Below are 20,975 nucleotides of genomic sequence, written 5' to 3'. Positions count from 1 at the left end.
TTACTTATGAATTATTTAGAAAATGCCTAAATACTTTCCTAAAATATTACTCAGTAAAAACTGTCATTTTTATAATAGGTTACTGCTTTTGAAAATATACCTGTACAACTTAAAAAGAGAAAAAAGTAAAAAAGAATAATAAGGAAAATCGCTTCGAATAGTCGAATCCACCATATTTTACAAGTAACCATTCTGGTTATAGATATGAAATAAAACATATTTTAATTGAAAAGAGCCTTAAAATTATAAGATAATATTCATTTAAATAAGGACCAAAGTTTCGATAACGCCTTCTCTAATACATAAATAATGCGTGCGTGCTAATAATGCGTGCGTGAAACTGATCGTATCAATTTTGACCGACATTGACAAGACAAATTGACATTGACATTTGTTGACAGACTTAGTAAAGTCAATTCGATTGTATTGTATTTTTTCAAATATAAATGAGTGCGGACGAATACAATACGGTTGCGATATTATTAATTTAATTTTCTTATTAAATTACTAACGTGGAAGTTTAAGTGTTTTAGAAACCATGGAAGAAAAATATATTTTAACTTTAGACATAGGAACTAGCACTATTCGGTCTTTTATTTATAATACTAGAGCTGAAATAGTGGGAAGAGCGGTTGATCAGGTATAAAATAAAAAAGAAAATCTTTTAATAGAGTATCCAATAACAAATATAATATTCGCAATATTAAAAAAAATAGTAATGATATAAAATAATATTTATTAATATTTATAGAACCCATTTATGTGTAGTGCATCAAGTGATATTATTATATTTTTTAAATTAGGTGGTGTTGCATTATCCGCATCCTGGTTTCGTTGAAATAGATCCAGATGAACTATGGGCCTCAATAGTTGGTGTAGTAAATATATCATTGAAGGGTAAGTAATTTTAAAATAAGTACATTACTTTTCACTGTTTTATTGATAACTCCACTTCATCATATATTTGTTTTTAAAATAATAAACTGCTTACTAAAGTATAACATGTGATATGTCTCAGTTTGATCAATAGTTATTTAGTCCCATACATGTAACTGAATAGTTCTGTTGTTCCAGTTCCTAAATAAAACATGATAAGATAGCTTATCACTTAATGCATAGCAATGAGAACAACCAAGTCTTGTCCAATAGCTGTTGTTTACCATTACAACAGTATCATAATTATGATAATACACTCATTAATGGAATAAATATATCAATCAATATTATAGAATTTGGTACTTCCCTATTCTTGCTATTGAAAATTATTGTTGTAGGGCCAAATTCCAATTATATGTAACATCTAATTATTATATTTTGGTTGGAAAAATATATTTACATGTGTAACAAATTCATCTCCGATAAATCTCTATATGTTTCAAATCAATAAACAATTATTGTAAGGGATAAGACCATTGAGATTAGAGAAATGTGGAAGACATCTATGTGTATTATAAATCAATAGTAGTTATTATGTACCACATCATTATGTTCATACAATATTTTATTTTTATCCATTTCTCAAGTGTGGCTATGAATATGTATGAACTTATAATATATTAATTATATTGTTATCAAACTCATTTAAAAAAAACACACACATCCACAGAAGTTCTGCCTTAAGACAAATTCTTATTTCCTCTTTAATAACTCCATTGAAAAATCTGTGGTCATCAACAATCATGTTTGTTTTATTTTTAAATATGGAATATTGTCCACAGATGCTCAATTAACAGCTGGTCAAATGACCGCCATGGGTATCACCACCCAAAGAGGTACATTTATAAACTGGTCTCGTAAAACTGGCAAACCATTTCACAAGTTTATTACATGGAAAGATTTGAGAGCTGACAAATTAGTGAAACAGTGGAACGCTTCATATGTGTGGAAGGTATATGTACTTCTTTTCAGAGAATTTTCTAATTTATAAATCCCCATTTTCTAAAAGGTTTAGCAATATACTTAGGGTTTTTTTTCTTTCGTAAGTGATCTGTGTAGTAGGTACCTAATTATTGATTTATCGATAGCTATTGCATTTTGACAGTAGTTTTCCCTTTAGTATGATGTAAACTGTACAGTTCACAGCTTGATTTTACTACTATTTCATCATAAATAAATTTTATATTAGTCCTACCTAAGGGAAAGTTTGTCTCACTTTAGGCATATATTCAAACTTTGTGCTACTAAAATGAAATTACGAAAACTGTGTAGCATAGGATTGGAAATTAAGTTTACATTTAAATATTAAGTCGATTGAACCAGCCTATCAGACATTGGCTAATGATTACACAGTTCAGTATTGTTTTCTAATTACATTTTTTGTTTTTAGCTATTCAAAGCAAGTGCCTATGTATTGTACCTTATTCTAAGAAGCAAAAGGTTCAAAGCAGGAAGTGTGTTCAAATTTATGAATACCCAGGTGAGTTTATTTATTTTATATCACTAATCTGGTGTCCTATTTCCATATTCAGCCTATACAATAGTATAAACTAGTAGGAAATGTTTGTAAAAACCTGTTCTGTTTGTTATCATTTCCTAAATGAATAAACTCATTGGTATGCTAATTTATGTGATTTATATTCAAAAGCATGATTAAAGTAGACTTCTGAATAAAAATATTGACTGAAATGATGTATTAGGAAGTGCAAAAAAGATATATTTAACAACAAACAATGATTGATTAAGTTTTTATTCGACCTTTTAGATTTACGCGGAACATTTGACAACAGCGATCGTGAAATATAGCGTTAATATATTTGCGTTTATTTTGATAAATAGTTTACTGACGGAGTATTCGGACAAAAAGTTCTGTGTTGTTTTTATTGAGAGTTCAAAGATTATTTTAGGTAAAAACTTAATAAACCCTCATTTAAGACAAATAAAGGAATATTAAATGAAATAAATATAATTAGGTAATTACTGCTTCGTTGACCGATGATTCGTATTCTCGGGTTTGATTGTAGGTTGGGCAAAGTACTATGCGATTATCATCGCTGATATTATTAAATTCAAACTAGTGGAACGGAGTCTGGAATTGTGCCCAGTGTATGGCATTTACATGGCCCTATTACATACATCTTATAGTATTATAATACCTACTGCCAGTGAAAAGGAAGCGTAACATTTAATTTTAATATACATCTCCGCCTACTAATTCGGAATGAAAAGGCGTGGTATTACGTTACGTTATGTTAATCACTTAGGTACCTGCGCAAGCGCAATGACGCATTGTTTATGATTTAATCGCTCGATCAACCATCAACCATAATAAATAGTAGGTATAGTTACGATTGAACAATTTGGAAAAACAAAACAAGGACTTTGTCTTGTGTTTTGCTTTTATATGGACAGACTGAATAAAAAAGGTTTCCTCGTAATCTCACTAGGAGCTCGGATTCAATTTCTGAGTCCGACAAAAATTAATTAATAACTAGCTCATATTGTTTTTACCTTTTATACGTTCCCTGGACTTCCGCAAATCATCCAAGACCAAATCTAGCCAAATCGGTCCAGCCAATCTCGAGTTTAAGCGACACTTACAAAAAGTAATTGATTTTTGTGTATAGAGAAGATTAAGGCGATTCCTCTCAAGCAACACGTAATTCCGTTATCCTACCATAGGTTGGTAGGTCAGGTCAGGTGTCTATGGGCGACATTATTTTTTTAATTCCCGTATAACTAAGTCAGTTTATTTGATCTCATAGCCCATAACATTCTCAACATCATCATATCAGCCACGAGACATCCACTGTTGTCCCCAAAGACTTCCAGATAGGCCAAAGCATTCTACGTAGAACCAAACATCGCAAATAAAATATCATAAAGTCTGTACAGTACATAGGTACTCTGACAATAATCTAGATACATCGAGACGTCCTGACTGTTGTCGAGTACTGTTCTAAATATAGACGCATTCTTGTCGGAAGCGTGGCGATACATTGTTGATGATTGTTGATACCTTTTTCTTTATTTACTCTGTAAGTCACTTATATTTATAGACTATTGATTCGATCATAAACAACGCAGACGGAATAGGTACAATCGATCTGAAAACTATACGCTTCTTATTACGTACATACATACATACGTCAATAACCTCATGCCTGTCTCCTATGGGGGTAGGCAGAAACTGTCTACGTTTCATTAGTTGTGAATCCCTTTTAATAGGGAATGAGCTTATTGCACCGAGCACGATCCTGTACTACGTGCTTGTTTGTTACGTTACTTGAAAATTTTTTGGAAAGCTGAGAAATGTTCAATGGTATTTCGCTTAATTTGGGAATCGAACCCGAGCCCTCTGGTTCGGTTGTCGTAGTACTTTAAACCCTTATACCAACTAGGCACTCATTTCTACATTAAACACTGTTGACTATCAATAATTACACCTAATTTTCTTCATCATACTACCTAAGGTCATGATTCAATTTTGTCGACTGTACAACTGAATTTATTTCAGCGAAAGTTTAAAATCATTTGGCATTAAGTGACAAGACGTAAATCAAAAACATTTATTAATATACATAGTACTGAGAACTGATGGTGCATTGCATCTTAGAGGCATCGGCATTTAGAGCGCCGGCGTCCGCGTACGCCCACGACACTCAGACTCGCAATGAAAAGGTCAAAGATCGTAGATACAGTACATTTGACTTCAATTTCGTGATATAAAAGTCTACCAGTAGTACAAAGACTTATTTAAACATGCCTTTTATACTTATTTGTTTTAATAACGACACGCCTTTCATCCCCGAAGGGGTAGGCAGAGGTGCACATTACGGCACGTAATGCCGCTATACAATGTACACCCACTTTACACCATCTATGTTTTAAGTCCCGTGTAATAGGGGTTAGCTTTTTGCAATATACCTGGCAAATTTCTAGACTCCGTGCTACCCCTGAGAAAATTTGGAAAATTCGAAAAAAACCCAGTAATTCTTTGCCCGACCTGGGAATCGTACCTGAGATCTCTTGCCCCGTCGTACTTGCCACCACTCAACCAACGACGCAGTATTATACTTATTTGTGTACTTACTTTAAATTCTATTCAGTCAATGTCAGAGGTCAAGGTACTGAGTAGGTACCTACTTTAAATGGACTCTTTACAATATACTTGCATATGTATACCTATGTGCAATATGTGCTTACGTACATTATAGCTACACAAAGTGCATAATAAGGCCGTTTCTTTGTTGGTTTATGTTTATGTTAAATCTTTACCCAAGTGATTGACATTTGCATGTGATTTTTTGCGTAAATCTCGCGTCTAAATGATTTTATGCGTTTGCCAAAAATGACATTGAGGAAAATTGCGCGCGCATTTATTTAATTCCAATTTTAATAAGTTAAAATGCTTAATCTGTGCATAAAGGAACTTGGTTTTTGTAGTTATTTAAAACTATTTTGTCTTCCTCTTCCTCATGTCGTATTTCCTAATACTGAGATTTATTTGTTCATCTACCTATTGACACAACGCGAAAATATTTTTCTCTCCTTCCTATATTGTGATCATTGTCTTCTTGTACAAAGCCTAGGGGAGGACGCAAAGCCTTGGTCCAGGTTTATTCGATTGCATAATTTGGGTTTATTCCATTTGCAAGCCAGAATTCATTCGTTTCTTTGTCAAACTTTGTAATCTACTCCAAATTAATTTAACCTAGCTCAATCAAAACTTGTTCATTTCATTACTGACTGTTTACTCAAACCAATTAGAAAAAGTTCTAAAAGGTAACAACAGCGATGTTTAATGCTGTATGTAGGTACTAGATCCACTTTAAAGGTAATAATTTTTTCAGACATGTTTAAGATTAAACTGGGCTTTCCACAACGTAGCTGCCTTCAAGAGCGCCGTGCAAGAAGACGACGCTCTCTTTGGAACCTTGGACACATGGCTATTATACAAATTGACAGGTAATTACATACTATCCATAAACATTATACTGATTTATACGCGAGTTAATGGGAAAATAAAAGGATTGAGTTTTTACTTCTCGTAATGGTAATGTTTTTATGATTGTTCAAAAATTTTCTTTGCAGTTTTATTTTGATTGTCGCTAGTTTGACGAAATTGCCGAAAACTCAAGGATTTTAACACGACTTAAGATAGACATTCAGTATAATTTGGTTAATAAAAAAATCATATGTCTAATTATAATGATGAAGAACTTAATCCTTTAACTCTTAATCCTTTCTTAGAAATTAACTCATATCTGTGCTTAATAAATGGTAGAAGTAGAAACTAGTCGAGTTCCTCGTCAAATACGAGTAATTACGTGAATAAGCCTAAAAACATAATAATTAGTTTACCAAATCATTTTGAAACAACTACAAAACTTTCATTATTGTCGCATAGCGTAAAAATATCGATTATTTAAAACAGGTGGAAAAGTTCACATGACGGACGTGTCGTCAGCGTCGGCCACGGGTTTTTACGACCCGTTCACCATGCAGTGGGCTGGCTGGGCCATGACCATGTTGAAGATACCCAGAGCAGCGCTGCCCGATGTCGTTGACACGGCCGGGGACCATTTCACTAGTACCATACCATCTATATGGGGACATCCTATCCGAATTGTCAGTTGTGTGAGTATATTTTGTTATAAACTTATTTGTTACTATTGTACTGACCATGAAGCAAGTACCTACAAAGAGGAGTGGCCATTATTGCGATTGTGCATTGGGATAAAAAATATCGGCCCTGCCCAATGATATTGTAAGTAGAAAGGTGTAGGTAGGTTATAAGCGCTCAAAAAGTGGCCCATTTTTTACCTTTAAGTTGGTAAACGAGCAGACGAGTCACCTGATGGTAAGCAATCGCCGCGCCGCCGCCCTTGGACACCCGAAACACCATTCGCGTTACAAGTGGGTTCCCGACCTTTTAGGCAATAGCAATTCAAAGGGGAATCAGGGATTGGAAAGATTGCGGAGGGGCCTCTGGTAACCTCACTCACACAACATAATTAATAAATTGTGGACCGCTTTTGTAGTATGGTAAAGATCGACCGCATGATGGAAAATAGAGAGGGGCGTGGTTTGTAACGTCCAGCGATCTTCGTAAATTGTCACGCATTATGTTAAAGGGAAATCCAGTTATGACATTTCTTTGTATTTGCTTCAAGGTAGGTACTGACTGACTGCCGAGTAGAAGGGGTCTCGGTCATAAGTGCCTTTTTAAGGAGGGTAAATCATCTTATGTCTTCTCCCGCCTTGGGCGAGGAGAGAGGGAGTGTCAGACTCTTACTGAGAGCATTGATTTAAAATTGTAAGCAATCGGTTATAGTATAGCCGTGTTAAACGGGCTAAAGTCTAGGTATAGACTTTTAGGCATTAACACAATTTATTTTTGGAATGTGCTAAAAGTATGATAGGTAGATTTGAGTTCTAATATGTATATGTTAATGCTTTACGCGTTGCCTTGTAATAAGTACTAGATTACTAAATGATGACGTAAATTGCACAATAAAATAGTTTCCTGATTTTTTTCCTAAATATCCGTCTGGTAGATTAATTTAAAACATTGGACATGTAATTTTTCTTTTCTTAAAAAGTTTAATACTTTTTTTAAAATTCATGTGAAAATGAAATCACGATTTACCTACCTAATACGTTTTATGGGGTACGGTAATGTAGCTCCCACAGACTCCCACTCCTAAACTTAAATTCGTTTTGACTAAGTACCTATTGTTTTCTAATATGACAAAATATAAAAATACGTGTCTAATATTTTTTATTGTCTAACTGACGGACTACCATGTAAAAAATATAAAGTGACATAATGTTACATACATGCAATAAAGGATTGAGTATTGAGTACATAAGATGAATTAACACATTTATTATTTCGTTCCGACATTTTTTATCTGCATTCTCCATGTATTTATATTTAAATAGTGATTTTATCGCCTTTTATTATTCATGGTCAATTGCCAAGAAGGATATTCTTTTGTTTAAACTTTTAAACGGAAACTGAGAATTGCGTAAATTAGTTTTTATTTTAATATTTACTTGGATCTTATTTAAACAATACGGGGAAAATGTTCTAAACTTCGAGGTAAGAAGGTTCAATGCCAAACTTACTTACTTATTGGATATTTAAGGAGAATGAAGCATGAATTAAATTTATGATTGTTCTTAGAATTTTGACGTAGGTAGGCGGGTACCTTCGCTACGCAAGAATACGTAGTTCCTTTTTAACCAAATAATATGTCAAGCTGAAGAGTTTGTTTGTTCGTTTGAACGCGCTAATCTCTAGAACTCCTTGGTTCCATTCGAAAAAAATGTTTTTGTCCATTACTGACGAAGACTAAAGGCTATAAAACATTACGCTATGACCATAAGGAGCCTGTGGACTTTAAATTTTACATTATGCCTTGTTCGCATTACACAAGTATTTTAGTCCAGTAGAGAAGTACATAAAAAAAAGTAGCGAAGTACATAGTCTCTCTTGCTTGTGTCCCAAAATCGAAGCGAGAGAGTACTCGCTACTTGATTAAAATACTAGCGTAGTGCATAACAAGGCATTAGGGTTAGACAGAGGTGGTATGTTAGATGCATCACCAAATTTTCACCAAGTAGGTATTAAGTATTATATTGTTGCATAAAGTATGACCCATTGTGCAAGTTACGCAGTGTAACCACTCAATCCAATAAAAAAATATGACATACATTTACAATTCGCAATACATATTACAAACATGTTTTAAGAAAAGACATGTTGCGTAAATAATGCAGTAGTTACACGTTACGATTCGTGGAAGTACACAATGGCGTTGTCAGTTGAACCGCTGTTTAACAAACAGTCTTGTAATTAACACAATAACTGGAATATTCTATTGTCCAACACTTGCTTACGATTTTAGATTCCAAATAGCTACTCCACTTCCAAATAGCACGGTTTTATCCGCTCTGCTCGGCTCCTGGTAAATGGACTATCCAACACAAAAATAATTATTCAATAGACTGCACGGTTGGTGCGGCAACGGGTAGCGGGTTTGATTTCCGCACGGAGCAACTCTTTGTGGGATCCACAAATTGTTGTTTCGCGTCTGGGTGTCATGTGCATATGAAGCTGTATGTCTGTAAACCCATTATGCCACCCACAACAAAGGAGAAAATACTAGAGTGCGGCAACATTTAAAAAAAAAACTACTTGTAGTTCCGGAGACTACCGCGTTCCAACATACAGACAAATTCTTTAGCTTTATACATTAGAATAGAATTAGTATAAAAGTATATACAGGGTGTCCCTGAAGTCGACGTCCAACAGGTACCAGATGATCGGCAAGGTCCCAAATGTTATCAGAAAAATATAAAAAAAAATCTAAGTCCTACAGTTTTTAAATTACAGTGACTTATGTGTTATCCACAAAAAAGTACACCCTGTGCCAGTCTTTTGACTCTTGTTGCTACAAATCTTTATTTTTTCGTCTGCAGTCTTCCTTAAATTATCCTGAATAGTGCTCCAGTAATATGGAATCATAAATTCTTAGCCAACTGCTTTAGATTGGAAAACATTGTTAGTTTTAGAGGAACCAAATACTCTGAATAAATTTTTCACCTTACTTTCAGTGACTGTACTGAATAAATTATGTATTGCGCTAGTAGTGGCAAATTTCACCAAAGTTGGCGCATTTAATAGGGATTCTAAAATGGTATAGCACTTTGCACATTATTTCTTAAATTCGACACAAAAAAAGATTTTTCAACGAAACTCCGTTTCGATGAATTTATTTGAACTTACTAAAAATTCTTCTAGTGTACTCAAATCATACGTTGTAACCTCGTATGCACTAGACAACACTTTGAACGCGATTTGTTATCATCATGTTGATAATCAGCGAGGATCTCTTGTCAAACAACATTGTCTGTTTACCCGTGATTTCGCTTGCAGCATTCGTCGGCAATATTTTCGCTAGAAGAACTGGTGTTGTACATCTCGAGCCATCGTACCCGGGCTTCGGCATTTTAGCTGAGCACTGGCTTTTTTGAGCCGTGTTGATTATTTCTTTTTTAAATAATTTTTTAGCTTTACTTGCAATTCCTTGCAACGGTGCAAATAACTAAAGAATATTTGATGCTTCATCCCGCATTTGATCACAAGGCATGAACACGTAACTTAATCGGAGGATTCACCCATTTCTTTTTTTTTATGGGGATATGACGAGTAATTGTGCGTAAGCTCATGTACACCATACCTGCCGCGTCCGTTCCTTTTGATTTTACTACACATTTGATAATGTGTTTGATGCACTATGAACATCATATTGCAATCATTCAATATTATTTAGTGAAACGTGATACACAACATCAGTTCCTCTAGTAAGTCTATTAATATTGCCAACGAAAGCTGCAAGCGAAATCATGAGTAGACAGACAATATTGTTTGACAAGAGATCCTCGCTGATTATCAACATGATGATAACAAATCGCGTTCAAAGTGTTGTCTAGTGCATACGAGGTTATAACGTATGATTTGAGTACACTAGAAGAAATATTAGTAAGTTCAAATAAATTCATCGAAACCGAGTTTCGTTGAAAAATCTTTTTTTGTGTCGAATTTAAGAAATAATGTGCAAAGTGCTATACCATTTTAGAATCCTTATTAAATGCGCCAACTTTGGTGAAACTTGCCACTACTAGCGCAATACATAATTTATTCAGTACAGTCACTTAAAGTAAGGTGAAAAATTTATTCAGAGTATTTGGTTCCTCTAAAACTAACAATGTTTTCAAATCTAAAGCAGTTGGCTAAGAATTTATGATTCCATATTACTGGAGCACTATTCAGGATAATTTAAGGAAGACTGCAGACGAAAAAATAAAGATTTGTAGCAACAAGAGTCAAAAGACTGGCACAGGGTGTACTTTTTCGTGGATAACACATAAGTCACTGTAATTTAAAAACTGTAGGACTTAGATTTTTTTTTATATTTTTCTGATAACAGTTGGAACCTTGCTGATCATCTAGTGCCCGTTGGACGTCGATTTCAGGGACACCCTGTATATAATGCTGTTTTGTTACGACTATGGTGTAAAAAAGTCGGCAACGATATTGACATATTTCCTCACTAAAAATAAATTATTTCCACTTTGTCATTCTACGGAAATGTTTTTAAATAATTATAATTTTTAATTAAATGAATTAAGCATTTAATTATATATTCGTTACTAAATTTCTGCTCAGGTGATTTATGCGAAATAAGTAAATAATGTAAGATAATATTATGCTAAGCTGCCTAGTTCACCTTATTAGTTCAATGTTAAATTAACTAAAAATCACGGTTTTCTCACGTACATTAATGGAGAAAAGCTCTGATAGTTTCGAATCATTCGACGTCGCGCACGCTGCTCATGAAGAAGAGTCCCTGTCATCCCTTTTTAGAAGACGTCTGACGTTCAAACGTAACTTCCTGGTCTATTTGAAATAAATAATTTCGACTTTGACTCGAAACTGGATAAGCTTTTCTCTATTAAAGTACACGAGTAAACCATGATTTTTAGTTAATTTAGTATGTCTCACGATAGTTATTATAAAAATATAGTGCAATGTTATTTTACAATGGCCTTTGCCCTTCAGTGGGACGACCATGGCTGAAAATAAATAATGTTATTTTGATAAGTTATAATATTTGACTACATTTTGGTAAGATTACATTGTTAGGGAGCTAAATATCGACTTGTTCTGTACCAGTATAACTAAAACTAGACACCTATTGTCACAATAATACATTGGTTATACTGACACTTACCTAAGCTTTGCTTTTCTTAAATTCAAATTGTTTTGTACATTTATCTTTATTTACTTCTAAAACTAAATTATGTGGAGGCTTGTAATTCTTTATGGCTATCTGTTATTATCATATTTTAATATAAATAAATTTCTTTGTTTTTCTGTAATACTTCTTTGAAATGTAACAAATAAAATAAAAAAATAACTTAAGTACCTAATTACTTATTTATTATACAAGTTATCTTGTTTTAGAATCAGCCACTACGTGAATACGTGAATTAATTGCTTTATTTAATTTACATTGTTTGTTTCGGTAATTTTATATTTTCTACGCAATATAACATTGAACCTGCATTTTGAAGGACACCTTTACCCACGTCATAAAACGGAATCAGTTTTTGCACGTCAATATTAATATGAAATTGTTTTATTTTAGTTTATAACAAGTACTTACTTATGATTGTATTTTAGTTTATAATACTTACTTATAATTGTATTGCATTGAGCCGGAGCCCCGGTAAACCCGCTAGGTAGTCCGCAGCTCCGTAATATTAGGTATAATACCTAAAATATGTAGGTATAGTGCCTAGTATAAAAATCTTGACTATTCTTCTTTCAGATGGCTGACCAAACAGCTTCAATGTGGGGCTCATGTTGCTTCGAAGTCGGTGATGTGAAGCTGACAATGGGTACCGGGACCTTCTTCAATATCAACACGGGCACGGAACCACACGCCAGCGTGTCTGGTCTCTACCCCATCGTAGGCTGGAGGCTCGGAGAGGAACTCGTGTATTCTGCAGAGGGAGCGAATAATGACACCGCTTCTATCATCAAGTGGGCGCAGAATTTAGGTAAATGTCAATCTGATAGATTAAATTTAATGTTAATGTAATAGGTATACTCTACCAATTTCGATAATGGACATACTATGGCCAGCTAGGTCAAGCTTTATTAGATTTTCAATTTTATTGTTTTGGTATAAAGTCGAAAATTCAATTAACAAAATTGACAGAAAGTAATTTCACCTCCTGGCCAATTGTATTCCTTGAACTCATTAATCACGTAATTCTGAGAATCTCGAATTTGATCACCAGAAGAAGAAGTATTGTATTGAACATTTTCATAATTCTGATGTTTTATCTTATTTCTATTCTAGGGTTGTTCGATAGTCCAGAAGACACAGCGGATATCGCCACCTCGGTGCTGGACACAGACGGAGTTTACTTCATACCGGCGTTCAGCGGGCTTGGGGTAAATATCACCGATTTGTATTACTGTAGTTCTTGGAGAAACCTCTAAGTTAAGATAGGTGACATTTAACGATATGTTGTTTTTTACCAATCTATAAATGATGCTTATCAGTGCAAGTAAGGAGTTAGTTTAGGTGTTACGTTACTCTAAGTAACTTTTATTTAACAAATGGTTTAGGGGTGGTTGATGAACATGGCTATAAGAGTAATATTTATCATCGTATCATCATGCCTTTTATCCCTGAAAAGGTAGACAGAGATGCACACTCGCCCAACGCGGCAGTCATATTTGTTGAATGTAAATTTTAAAGTAGCAACTTTAAAACGAATACAATTTTATAGTATAGTTAAAAATAGGCAGTAATTTCGAGTGTGAAAACAAGTATTGTAATTTATATCACTTTCACATTGCCGACAATTCGTATGGATGTCTCGAATTTATTGTGACTTAATACTCTCGTCACACGTAATGGAAAGTTGCATTGTTACTCGCTACATTGTTGACTCAATGTGTTTAACAAAATAATAAATAAGATATTGTTTTTAATAAAAAAATCTAAATATATAAGTAAAATTTTTCACACATTCTATTAAAAGCATACGTAATTGGGTTTTTAATTTTTCTAAAGTATTACAACTAACTGCTAATTTTAATAACGGATCATAATGAAAATCTTTGGATCGATCTTAATTTTTGACGGAACACTATAAAACTAATCTCAAAAATCGATTCTTAATCTAATGAATTTGGATTGAAATCGATTATTCAACGAATGTAAGAAATTGATAATTGAATGGATAAAACCCTTAACATATGAAAGTACGGAAGCACTATTGCAATAAGTAAAATGAAATTGACCATCTATGACACACCCACACACAGACACGCACCACGCACACACACCCCACCACACAAACGCCGCACACACACCATCATACACATACACTGACACACCATCACACATAAATTCTAAATTGAAAAATAAAATATTAATATTAATTTAAATTGTTAACTATAGGTAAATAGTGAAAACCAAAAAACTATTGCTACATTGTTAAGTTATGGAAGAGCGGAGTCTCCTAATACAGGCATTAGTTGCCTAAAAGGAGGCTCCAATCACTAACAATTGTTATATATATTTGGTTCTGAAATAAACATTTTGTATTTGTATTTGTATAAATCGACAGGCCTTAGCTAGCAGTGCAGTTTTGCGTTAGTCCTGTTACATGATTGTGTATGTGTATGTATGATGTGTTTTTGACCAACTTCCATCCTTTCTATGAAGTGTTTTAATAATTATGACACAAAGTCAATGTCAAGACTATTAAAAATAGTTTCTTGATTTACATGTCATTATTAATCAATGATACAAAAATCTTTTTACATAAGCAGAGCGAGATTCTTCGTATAAGTAGGTAAACACGTTTGAGGGCCACCAATATAATTATATTACTTATAAATCCAGTGTATTGGGTTATCCGCGGCCTTGTAACACATTTTTAAGGTAACCACAAAACATGGCGAATTATGCAAGCTATGTAATTTTGTATTTATTTTGCTTATTTATGTATATTCATAAGATTATATTATAACTAGCTTCATGCCTATAGCTTCGCCCGTGGTAGAATTTTGATTTGTCCCCAATGGCTTCTGATCCTGTGATAATGTTTTTGTTCTATTCTGTTTAACAGTTTTAGAGCACAAAACTACCAAACAAACTCTTTGTAATATTGGTATCTGTGCATTTAGTATTATTTATCAAAGGCATTTTTTATAATTTAGTTTTTATTATTCTATTCCGTTTTACTGTGACTTTGAATTTTGGGAAAAGATAAACAAGTCATTTAAAGTTATGTTTTTGTTTTTCGACTAGACTCAGTCGCTGCCGTCATCGTCGACGGTTTATAACTGAGCTATAATAAAATATAATTGCTCACGCAATTCCGACGCCATAATAGCAAGTTATAGCGGCCATAGAATAACACATAAAATATTTTTTCCTGCAATTATGTTGTTTAATACACTATAACCTTTGCAATAAAACTCGTACTAATCATACCGAATATCTCTTGCTTAGTAATTTACATGACAATGAGGGTCTTTAGTAGTGTTGTCCATATTAAAATGATTTTCAAAATCCGCGAAGAGGTCACCTCTCTAAGGCTATACAACATTTACATTACACTAAACAATACAAAACTGTTTATTATAATAAACAGTTTAAGAAATGATAAGTAGATAATTAATAATGCTTATTATAAACTCAATGAAATAAAATGATAGTTTCGTGATAATACACATCGCATCTGCAATCACCCTTTATACAAGGTTGAATAGTACTATTATTCACTCAATTCCAAATAATTACAATAATATTGTGCACCTTTATAATTACTACATTAATTTCGCGAAAAATGTTGGTCTTTGTATTTGCCCTACGTAAAAACTGCTGCAGGTTATAAATAATCGATTCTAAAAATTGCTATTACGATACCAAAAACGTAGGACGGACGCAGAGCGTCTGTAAGCATTGTATGTTGTATGCGTATAATTTAAATATTGTACTCGATATCACTATATTTTTCCCTATCTCCATGGGATAAAAATCATTTGTATTTCTTTTAGTTATATACCAAACTAGCGACACCGGCGCGGTATTACCCGCTCCTATTGAAGGTAACGCGTTTGTTATGTTTTATAGGCTATACCTTCCTCGACAAATAGACTATCCAACACAAAAAAAAATATTATTCAAACCCATCAGTAGTATCGGAGATTAGCGCGTTTAAACAAATTTTTCAGCTTTATAATAGTGTAAGATAATAAAACATAATAATTAAATTTCCAGCCCCCTTACAACGACGGGTCGGCAGCCTCGGGCTTCATAGGCATGAAGCCGTCGACGACGAAGGCCCACCTGGTGCGCGCCGTGCTGGAGTCGCTCGCCTTCAGAACCGCGCAGCTGTACAACTGTGTGCTCAACGAAACCAACTACTCCTTCCATACTATCAGGTAACTAATACTAGAAATAATAATAATAGTTATCTGTGATTTTTTAATAAGAACGACGATAAAACGCAATGAATGAAAGGCTATGCTGTCAATAGCCATACACTATTATCATGTGAATAGAGTGCTTATGTTCCTATTCCTAGCTCCTAGTTGTGTCAGGGTCTTCTCTGTATCAACCAGTCAGGTCAACCAGTACTAATACTAGGTACCAACCAGTGTCAAACAAATAGTTAAACACTAACGATAACAAATAAATAAAAGATCTTTTTACCCGACTGCCAAGGAAGGGTTATGTTTTTCGCGCGTATCTTGTATGTATGAGCCTAATATTCTTTATTACCTCATTTCCTCGAAATGGCTTGATGGATTTGGACAATCAGGGTATCGTTGGATTCGTCTTAATTACCCAAGTGTTCTTAGATATGCGACGTAAAACAAAAACCAACATGGCGGCCGTGAGGCGCCCTAGATAGGAGTAAAAAAAAAAAAAAATTATTTGCTACAATATGGGTATCAAATTAAAGAGCTCATCATGAGGATTCCAAAATGGTATATCACTGACATATAGAAAAAAAAATACTATGTGCAATTATGTTCTTTATTATCCAAACTAAATACTCGTATAGGTAGGTACTACGCGACGCGATTGACTAGCGGTGTCTGAACTTAAAAGTGAAAAGTGATAATAAAAGTACGTCTTAACTAAATTATTTACAATGAATTTATTTATAAATAAAGGACTAGCGACCCGCCCTCGCTTTGCTGAACGTTAAATAAGGAATCTATCTACATAGTCGTTTACCTATAGCCCATGCGACGCGTCAACTGTAAAGACCGTTTTTTGTCTAAAACTAGTAGATATTTTGAAACAGTGTAAAGAGCAAATTTTATCTTCATTTAATGTAGAAAATTAATAGACTATTTAAAAGGATAAGGATTAATACTATTACGGACAAAAACCCCTCACAATAAAAGATCCAAAAAAAATATTAAATAGTCCACACGACGAAAATTCTTTTAAAGAATTAGACCGTTTACGAAATTTGTAAATAGTAATTTCTACTGCCCTTAATCCTTCTTCTTTTTCTAATTCCTTTACTCCCTTTGTGTTACGCAATCAATCTAAAATAACTGGATCGACGTGTGTTATTTTTTTATTATCTTGGTATTGGAAGTAGTTCTCTCGTGTCGCGGGTGAAATCTTGAGAAACACATAGCCGTATTATAACTAACTAAAAAGTGTTAAATAAAAATAAATAAATTTAAAAAATTAAAAAACCCGACTGCATAAAAAACACTTTAAATAAAATCTGAAAAGTAAAAAACAAGCTTAGTCTAAAAGTGTAGATAGCAATGCTATTACCACAAAATTAAATAATTTCATAATCAATACACAAAAAATAATAATCTTATGCGAAACATAATTGAGTGCAACAGTCGGGACCCTTTTACTTTTCAGTATTTATTTAAAGTGTTTTTTATGCAGTCGGGTTTTTTAATTTTTTAAATTTATTTATTTTTTAACAGTCCCCACATTGAAAACAACAGTCATGGTTTTTTTATCATCCAGTCCTTTATCGTTCACTACAGCATGGAGGATCCTCCAATAGCATGTCACTGAGCCCAATTTTGTAATTGGTTTCATATTCGTTACTGTGTGACTTCCAAAATATATGAATATTTTTTGTTATGATTACAGGTTAGACGGTGGTGTCTCAAACAATGATTTCATTGCTCAGTTAGTGGCCGATCTCACAGGGTTGCGCGTGGAACGACCAGTCCACGTAGAGATGTCCTCGCAAGGATGCGCTCATATAGTCGGGTACAAATTAGGTAAATTGTTTGACATTCTTACTACCTATAGTTATTTACAACATGTGTTAAACTGTCTTATTTCCAAGCTAAAATTGTCTAAATTAATGCCAGATCATTGTAGCCTGTTTAATTTGTACAAATTGAAATTTTCAGGTATATGGAAATCGAAAGACGAGCTGAGAAGGTTACGTAAAATCGAGTGCGTGTTCACGCCGCGGACGTACATGAAGAAGTCGTACGAGGTGACGTTCGCGCGGTGGCAGGACGCGGTGCGGCGCATGTGCGGCTGGTACAGCGGCGGGTACAGCGGCGCGCCCGACGCGGCCGGCGCCAACGACTGCGCCGCGCCGCTCACGCCGCAGCCCAGCTTCAAGCTCCTCCCCGCGCGCAAGAAAAACGGCAGTATATCCAAATAGCGGTGGCTTTACTGCCTCCTCGCCGCCTGCGCCGCGTGCCTCCCCCTATACAGATGATACACGTCCTCGAAACACTTACTCCAAGTGCTCCGATACCTCCTCTACGTGTTACAAGATTTCCGACGCAGCATATAGTGCAAGTTAAACTCAGCTCGTCCGGTCAACTTGGTAATCAAATGAACTTTTTCGATGTACAGTCAAACTGCACGTCGGTGATATCACTAATCTTGAAGTAATGTACTTTATTTCGTAAGCAAAAAGATCGAGTTTTGTATTTCAAGTGTAAATATTGAAGTGACGTTAACCGTACTACTCAAAGTGGTAATGTGAACTATCGTTTTAGTGCCTGTTAAAATATTTAGATACTGAAATACTGTTAAGCTATATCAAAGATTTATAATCGTTAAAAGAATACTTTAATATGAAATATGATGTAAATAGTTCGCCAGAAGTTACGCTTTATTGTACGTAGTGGTGGTGCACCCGGTGTGTTTCTGTGCAGTTGTCACGAGCGCGCGTATACGCGCATTTACGTGCGAATACGTGATATCGACACAGAAAATATGCCCGGAGTTAAAAGCCCTTAGATATCTATAATATGCAATATTCCCGCTCAAAGGTTGGTGATTGGTGTTAGTAAACGTATATAAAATTACGTCTTATGGATTATTCTTTCTTAATTTCCACGTTGTAATGAAAATCTACTAAAACACTCTTTCTTACAAAGCCATATGGTTTGGCAATACCTTTATCTGGTTCTTGACACCAACAATCAAATGTTTGTGGCTATTATATTATAATAATTGATGTTATAAACAATGCTGATGAATAATTTATTTCATCTTAATACGGAATATGTATAAAACTATAAGTATGAAATATAATTATCAAAGTTCTATGTCTGAGCTGTTACTCTTTATTTTAATGACATGGGTATCTAATAAAATTGTCAATACTCTAATGTTTGTCTAACTCTTAAAATTGTTAAACTATGTTTATTAGTATTCCTTAATTATAATACTCAGAAACTGATTAAAATTTTGCGCTACTTTGCGCATATACATAAATTTTATTATTAAAACATTGACATTATAATTTCGAAGATGACATTTATTGATATTGAATAAATTTTAGGATATAAATATTTGATTTATTCGGCTATTATTTTAATTGAACTTCTATCTTGCCAACCGGCTAACTTGCCTTATAATTATTTAAGTTTGTTAGAAATAAGAGTGCATTGTCTTGCGAAAACGTTGTATGTGTGTTGTGTATGATGAAATGTCTTCATCTAGTGATTCTTCCTGCTCATTGTATAGCTATATGGTTTACATAGGTATCCCCAGGCTGTAATCGTGAATATTAGAAAGACAATATTTTATATTCCTTTGTAAGTAGATAGATAGTAATTACAAATTGTTACCTCGGTTATGTAGCTAAATATATCGTTCCTAATTACGTTATTTTATTCTAATTGAAGGTTTTTGTACGAAATCATCGTTTTTTATATGCTTTCTGCCCTTTACGTGATATTTTATTGAGTTATTTAGCACATAGCATATTTAGCATCTTAAGTTTTCATGCTCATGGTATTGCGAGTTAAACTGTTGATCGGATTAATCGCATATATTTATATTGCGCGCGTTTTCTAAACGTCAAGAATACTGTACCCTTAGCACGAGTTTGTTTTACGTTGAACGAAAATAAAATAAGATCGTGTTCGACGCTCTCATTGGACGGCTCGAATAAACCAACCAATAAGAGCGCCGAACGCGCTCTCGATTCGATAACTTTAAGTATAAAGTATCGTACTTTGGGTACAGATTCAAAATAAATGTGATTCAGCAGACGTGCTCCATCGTAGGCCGCATCATCACTTACCATCAAGTGAGATAGCGGTCAAACGTCGACCCATTAAATGTAAAAAAAAAATTAAAAAAAAAAGCCAGTCATCAAACTTTTTTTAATTATTATTAGAAATAGGTTTTAATTCATCGATTTTAAATGTAGACTAAGTGAAACTATTCGTAATAATTTTGTATGAACTATCTCTATTAATGTAGTTAGTGAATTTGTTTTAGACAAACAGTACATTGTCTTTCTTCAAGTATTTTTTTTTTTATTATTTTCAAATTGTATAGTGACCTTTTAATGCAATATGTGGACATCGAAACCCTGCCATGTGGCAGCTAGTTTAATAGACAGAACTTTTATTATTTTATTTAATGTGACATTGTAAAAAAATACTTAAAAAGTAAATTCTATAAAATGCCAAGTTAATAAAATTTTGTTTTTGATTTTTTCCTTCCTTTACTATGTCTTGTGTGTTGTTTATTCTTATTTTTTAAGATAATAAATACAGTACAAATAAATAATTAAATGTCTAATGAAGTTTCTGTTAGTGTACCTAACGGATAGTGTGACTTAGTTACGTACAAGCAACTTAATCAGATTGTGTGAAGCAAATCCTTCAGTTATCATAAGAAAATATTTTAGAAACATATTTTATCTTAGAAATAATCTGCTTACACCATGTTCCCTAAATATAATACGAACCTACCACCTGTGTTAAGGTCAATGATCGAAATGACACCAGAAGAAATAAGTAGTCCATTACCATAATTTATTACACGCTTTTAAGTAAAATATTAAAGATCTGTGTTAATTCTTGAGAAACTTACCAACACACTATAAAAGCAATCTTACAATCACCATTATTACCAAATTATTAATCCAGAAACAAGCAAGGTTTAATATAC

General features: G+C 33.8%; 1 protein-coding gene across 1 annotated transcript; it reads left to right on the top strand.

The window, feature by feature from the left end:
- The first annotated feature begins 402 nt into the window (after positions 1–402).
- Positions 403–20,501, top strand: LOC118266115 (putative glycerol kinase 5). Its single transcript, XM_035579491.2, has 11 exons — positions 403–640; positions 804–897; positions 1,719–1,888; positions 2,327–2,416; positions 5,790–5,904; positions 6,374–6,576; positions 12,342–12,573; positions 12,879–12,973; positions 15,822–15,985; positions 17,685–17,818; positions 17,954–20,501. Exons 1-11 carry the CDS (start codon positions 539–541, stop codon positions 18,214–18,216), a joined length of 1,662 nt encoding a protein of 553 aa, XP_035435384.2. The 5' UTR covers positions 403–538; the 3' UTR covers positions 18,217–20,501.
- Positions 20,502–20,975: the final 474 nt, after the last annotated feature.

This window comes from Spodoptera frugiperda, chromosome 7, assembly GCF_023101765.2.
Source record: "Spodoptera frugiperda isolate SF20-4 chromosome 7, AGI-APGP_CSIRO_Sfru_2.0, whole genome shotgun sequence".
Taxonomy (NCBI): Eukaryota; Metazoa; Arthropoda; class Insecta; order Lepidoptera; family Noctuidae; genus Spodoptera; species Spodoptera frugiperda.
Note: the sequence above shows the minus strand (reverse complement) of the source record. Positions and strands in the feature narration are given on the sequence as shown.

Coding starts and splice junctions, on each gene's coding strand:
- LOC118266115 (XM_035579491.2), top strand. CDS start 539: ATGGAAGAAAAATATATTTTAACTTTAGACATAGGAACTAGCACTATT. Junction 898..1,718: donor AGTAAATATATCATTGAAGG/GTAAGTAATTTT, acceptor TATTGTCCACAG/ATGCTCAATTAACAGCTGGT. Junction 5,905..6,373: donor GCTATTATACAAATTGACAG/GTAATTACATAC, acceptor TATTTAAAACAG/GTGGAAAAGTTCACATGACG.